Below are 5,955 nucleotides of genomic sequence, written 5' to 3' on the forward strand. Positions count from 1 at the left end.
GTGTCTGCCAAGAACGCGCTGGAGTCGTACGCCTTCAACATGAAGAGCGCCGTGGAGGATGAGGGGCTGAAGGGCAAGATCAGCGAGGCGGACAAGAAGAAGGTGCTGGACAAGTGCCAGGAGGTGATTTCCTGGCTGGACGCCAACACCTTGGCGGAGAAGGACGAGTTTGAGCACAAGAGGAAGGAGCTGGAGCAGGTGTGTAACCCCATCATCAGCAGACTGTACCAGGGGGCGGGCGGCCCCGGGGCTGGCGGCTTTGGGGCTCAGGGCCCTAAAGGGGGCTCTGGGTCTGGCCCCACCATTGAGGAGGTGGATTAGGAATCCTTCCCTGGATTGCTCATGTTTGTTATGGAGACTGTTGGGATCCAAGGCTTTGCATTGCCTTATATATCTGCCTTTCATCAGCCATCAGCTATGCAAGCTGTTTGAGATGTTGAACTGTCCCTTTTATGAAATTAGGAACTCTTTTTTTCCAGAGTCTTAAGTATAGAGCTGAATGTATAGTGCCATCTTTTGTCAGTTTCTTTTTGTAGTATTCATGCCAAACTCAAGCTATTTTTCACCCGTTTCTGTTTACTTCCAAGTAAATAAACTCAAATAATTCGAGTGATGTTTGCTTCTGTGTTTTTATTTTGAAGTTAGAAGGATCTGTAGAGGTTGTCTGTTTTACAGTGTCCAAAAATGAACTGCAATTGGCCTCTTAGATAAGGTCAGGGATCCAGAAAAGAAGAATATAGCATTATGACACATTTCTTTTAGGCAAATAGTATCCTTGGGAAACATAAAGCTGCTCATTTGAATGGTTGTGTTTGTGAATCCAGAAAATGTTAAGGGTTACTGGCATGGTAGCCTCAAGGTTGGGCGGGGGGGTCCATACTTTACGGGTGAACTCAAAAGGTGCCTGTAGTGGCAGTATTCCTGGAGAAGCAGGCAAATAAGAGGCAGTTAGATTGGAAGTCATGGGTGCTGCTGCTTGTTAGTACAGGTGATACCTTAGAGCCTTGTTACTTAATCTAGATTCAGCATGAAAGAGAAGGTGAGTCCTAAATTGGCACTGAGGAAATGTGAATTCTAGTACGGGCTTGCCTAATTATGCATGATTGCGTTAGCCACTGTGATCCTCAAGTCTCACAGTTTAAAATGGAAGGGTTTGGCCTGATGCTAAAGTTTAATTTCTTAAAAGAATGCTGAGATAAAAATGCTGTGTTTCCAGTACTGGTTACCTACATTTTAAGTATCCCAGTGAGTACCTTAGAGAGGTGTCACTGTTTCATGCCCCAGCAGGAGGACGGACCCCCAGTATTTCAGTGTGCTTACCTACCAGGTACTGTACCAGGGGCCTTTTACATGTTTATTAATTCCCATTCCACCATATTGAGTATAGGCAGTGTTTGGCTTCCACAGGTGGACGTATGTGGAGACTTAAAAGTCACTGGCTTAAATTTATTTCAAGGTTAAAAAAACGGGTTCAGGGAAGATGTTGAACCTGGATTCCAACTGAGGTTTTATTGTTTTTTGCTCTGCTGCCCACAGGGCTTTGTGCATGTCTGGTTCTGGGTTCTGGATCTACCCTAGGTTTCACAATCGGTAATCTTTCTGGTTTGACAATGTATAATCCTAAACAACTATGTCAGATAATACGGTTAATGCTAGAGGTTTAATACTGGTTAATTTAGAAGAGTGATTGAAAAAACCTGCAGCACTGCACCAGGAAGCCTTAACCACAGGCTTCCTTCCCCTGCAGATGCTTCTTGCTTTAACTGTTGCTAGAATTCTGGGAAGAGTCCCCTCCACAGCCTGTTTGTGGGAAAAGGCCTGGCACAATCCTCACGACTTGGGGAGTGAGCCCCTTTAAAAGTCAATTGTATCTGGGGATTACAGAGATTCTGGAACCAGGTGGAAGTGGTGATTGCACAAACTGGGCTAGGTACCACTAAATTCTACACTTTAAAATGGTTTATGTGAATTCACCAAAAGTAGTTTTTTAAAAAAAATTGTGTCAACATTCTGGAAAAACACTTTGTGAGTGTGTGTATCTCAAGGCCCACCAAATCTTTCACTAAATACTTGCATTAGAAGAAACTCTTAATATTAATGGTAATAACATGTAGAGGTAGACCTGTCCCTGTAAGTTTGGAAATGGAAATCTAAGAGATGCTTAGACTTGCAGGCCAGCATATAAACACAGGTTTAATCCTCAGGGTAGGTGAACTGTAGCACGGTGGACTGTAGCCACAATGTGAGTCACCCTTCATGGGGATATGCGGTTGGAACACGACCTCCTCTACCCCCACAGAACTGCAGTACCATCTGTGACTGTCATCTGCAGATAATACAATAACTCTTGAAGCAGTCACACTACTTTAGGGGGAGGTGGCAAGGGATGGGGAGGGTGGGTGGACATTGGGAAAGACCTAACAAACACCTTTGATAAGAGAGATTAGGGAAATCTCCAGAAATTAATTTGGAGAAAATGAGTTCCTATGGCTAAACCAGTTAAGATTATCAGGGTGTTTTATTAGGAAGTCAATATATAATGTTACTGCACAGTCCCTTGCACAGACTACTTTGAAAATAATCACCTTCAACATGAAGCTGAGGGACAAAGAATGCAAAGTCATTCCTGGAGAAGGTGATTGCGGTAGCAGCAGGAACTCGGGGTGGGGGTGGGGGGGAGGAGGTGCATCAAGGAAAAATAATGGTCGATCAAAAAGCATTTTTAAAATCTAACACCTTCCCTAATTCCAATCTCACCTACTTCCCTATGCCAGCCCTGAAAAATTAGATTGTTATGGTAATGTGACTGATTTTAAATCCAAGATACTACGTTATTAACACAGTTACTCCTGGTGTTTAACTGGATTCTGTCATTAAAAATGAAAAGGATACCAAAGCAATAACGTAATTGTGAGAGAAGTGCACAGAAGCATGGGCTTTCAGTTAAAATAAATGGTTTTCAGGTGAAAAGTCAACACTGGCGATTTCTGAGGGGGCGAGCCTCAAGGTAGGAGTAAGAAAGGGCAACTGTCATCATTCTTTATTCCAACTGATCACCTTAAATCCATCCCCAAGGGTCACCCGCAAAGTATCCAGTGCAGTTCAGTAGGATATAGCAACCCCATCAGTCCTCTCCTAACTCCAGCTCACGTAGAGACGTTAAGGGGTCAGGTATCGCAGCGAATTCGGGATGCCGAGCCAACCTGCCCCACCCCACGGGCGCCAGTACCGCCCAGCAGGAAATCGGAGGAAAGGGCACGGCGGGGAAGGAGGGAGGGCACACAGGAAATACAGGGTAAGGGGGCGGGGGAGTCCGGAAGATCAGAATCACCCCAGAGGATCTTCCACCTTTTTACCCGTCCAGACGTCCCCAGGAGAGCCAGGGACTAGATTCGGGAGATGGGACGGCGGCAGAGAGAAGACAGCAAGCTCCCAGCTGTAGCCAATCCCTGCCCAGGGCTGCGGCGCACCCGCCTCGGGCGGTGGGGACCTTCTAGCTTCTGGCAACCCCAATCCATCCGACTTACTTGTGTCAGTTACAAACCTGTCCAGTGTTTTCACCCAACATATTAGCGAGTTTGAGGGAAACTCTAAAGGTCTCTCCTTTACTGACTCCTTTAATCCCATTTTGAAAAAGACAACCGAAGAACGCCGGCACCGGCCAGGCAACTCCGCGGCCAGCCCCGCCGTCAGGCCCCGCCCCGCTCCATCGGGGTCTTACTCGCTCTGGCTCCTTGCCCCCGTTTCGGGCTGTGTCAGGAACTTTCTGGAGCTCTCTGGGCTCAGAGGCGGGGACTGGCTCGTAGGAACACTCTTCAACAAACAAACTGCCCCACCCAAGTCTCCCTCCCCCGCCCTTCGCCCCCTGCCCCGCCGCCACCCTAAGACTTCAAGCTTAGTCACGGCTCTACATTTAGCTTCCAGAAGATTCTTGCTAGCCTAGCCCTAGTAACGGGGCTCCCCCTCCCTTCCTCTGTTAACAACCGACCAGTCTGTGATAACGGGAAGGGGAGACGGTCCTGGGAGAACCTGGAAGGGCCGAAAAGGTGGAAGTGTGGGTGTTGGCGGGGGAAGCGGCGGAGCTGGGGTGCGTAGATAGGCGTGAGTCAGAAGCAACAGCCTGGAGGTGAGTCTCCGCAGGTCACACACCCCCATGGTGCACGTAGAGCCCTGGCATTCACTCTTTACTGTCGTCCATGGTTGTTTCTGTTCTTTTATAGAGCGTGGAACGATAGGGTTTATGTGCCAGCATTGAGAGGAGTCCAAAGTAGAAAGTATGCCGACATGTTAGTTCAATCACCGGTTCCGTAATTACCTGTCTGGGTGATCTGGCCAAGCCACGAAACCTCTGAACCTTTGTGCTCATCTTTGAAAACAGAAAGGTTTGGCTGAAGGACTCCGCCTAAAAATCTCAAGATAGTTTTTATGGTAAACCGAAAGTATTACTATCATAGTCCTGGTAGTAATCCCCAACCTTGTAAGCACCTCAGTAAATGATTGAGAGATGAGACTCGAGAGAGTGTTACTCCAATAAAAGAATGAAGGGCACAAACTTTTGAGTACAACTCTGTCACAGCCACTGAACTAGTCTTTTAAATATTGTCTTTGTAATCCTTGATGGTATCATACTATGAAATAAATATTAATTCTAATTTATACAACTTGTGTAATTTAGTTCATTTACACGTACTTCATTGTTAAGAAAGAAAAACAACTTCAACAAGGAGATAGAGTCCAGATACAAACCCAGGTCTTCCCTTTCCCAGTTTTTTTCCCCACGCTGCTGGAAATTAGCAGAGTTCCCAGGCCTTTGCCAGACTTCCCTGGTGGATCAGAGGGTGAAGAATCTGCCCACAGTGCAAGAGACCTGGGTTCTATCCCTGAGTAGAGAAGATCCCCTGGAGAAGGGAATGGCGACCCACTCCAGTGTTCTTGTGTGGAAAATCCCATGGGCAGAGGAGCCTGGCCGGCTACAGTCCACGGGGTCACAAAGGAGTCGGACATGACTGGGTGACTAACACTGTCAGGCCTTTGCCCTTTGAAGGTTACAAATGCCTGGCTCAGGGCTCGCCTGGTGGCTCATCGGTAAAGAATCCGCCTGCCAATGCAGGAGACACAGGTTCTATTCCTGATCCAGGAAGATTCCCACATGTCCTCGTGCCAAGGAGCAGCTAAGCCTGTGTGCCACAACTATTGAGCACGTACAGCCCATTCTCTGAAACAAGAGAAGCCACCACAATGAGAAGCCTGCTTACCCCCAACTCAACTAGAGAATAGCCTCTGCTCACCACAACTAGAGAAAAGCCTCTGTAGCAGCAGAGATCTAGCACAGCCAAAAATAAAATGAAAAAATGCCTGGCTCTAGGTGTCACATTGTTCTCTTTTGCTTCTGTCTGAAAAACCTAGAATTATACTGTCTTTTAAAAACAAATAGACTTGAGAAAAACCATACTGGATGAAAAGCTGTAGGAAAAAGGAGAGAGAACAAAAAAAGATCCTGCAACTTCAGGGTGAGGACGGCTACCCCCGCCCCACCCACTTCCTTCCCTTGGCAGTTAGCATTCTTGGCAATCTCTCTCCCATCCCCAACCCTTAAATTTTACCCTGTCACCCGGTCAGGCTTGGGCAACCTTAATCTTGATTCTTCCAAACACTAAACCCGATTTTAAAAAACTAATTCCAAAATGCATCAAATAAAGTTGTGAAAAGTCTCTTGGGATTCTTAAAATCTCCTTGCTGCTGCTGCTACTAAGTCGCTTCAGTTGTGTCCAACTCTGTGCAACCCCACAGACGGAAGCCCGCAAGGCTCCCCAATCCCTGGGAGTCTCCAGGCAAGAACACTGGAGTGGGTTGCCATTTCCTTCTCCAATGCATGAAAGTGAAAAGTGAAAGTGAAGTTGCTCAGGAGTCCGACTCTTATTGACCTCATGGACTGCAGCCTACCAGGCTCCTCCG

At 47.0% G+C, this 5,955-nt stretch overlaps 1 protein-coding gene across 1 annotated transcript in view; it reads left to right on the top strand.

Annotated features, from left to right (window-relative positions):
• The first annotated feature begins 6 nt into the window (after positions 1-6).
• Positions 7-5,955, top strand: part of LOC104983798 (heat shock 70 kDa protein 1B-like) — an 11,838-nt gene continuing 5,889 nt past the window's right edge. Inside the window, exon 1 of the mRNA XM_010833340.1 lies at positions 7-312. Within this exon, the coding sequence (XP_010831642.1) occupies positions 40-312 (273 nt within the window). The 5' untranslated portion in view covers positions 7-39. The remainder of the gene's footprint in view (positions 313-5,955) is intronic.

The sequence above is a fragment of the Bison bison genome, unplaced genomic scaffold (assembly GCF_000754665.1).
Source record: "Bison bison bison isolate TAMUID 2011002044 unplaced genomic scaffold, Bison_UMD1.0 scf7180017863415, whole genome shotgun sequence".
In the NCBI taxonomy this organism is placed as follows: Eukaryota; Metazoa; Chordata; class Mammalia; order Artiodactyla; family Bovidae; genus Bison; species Bison bison.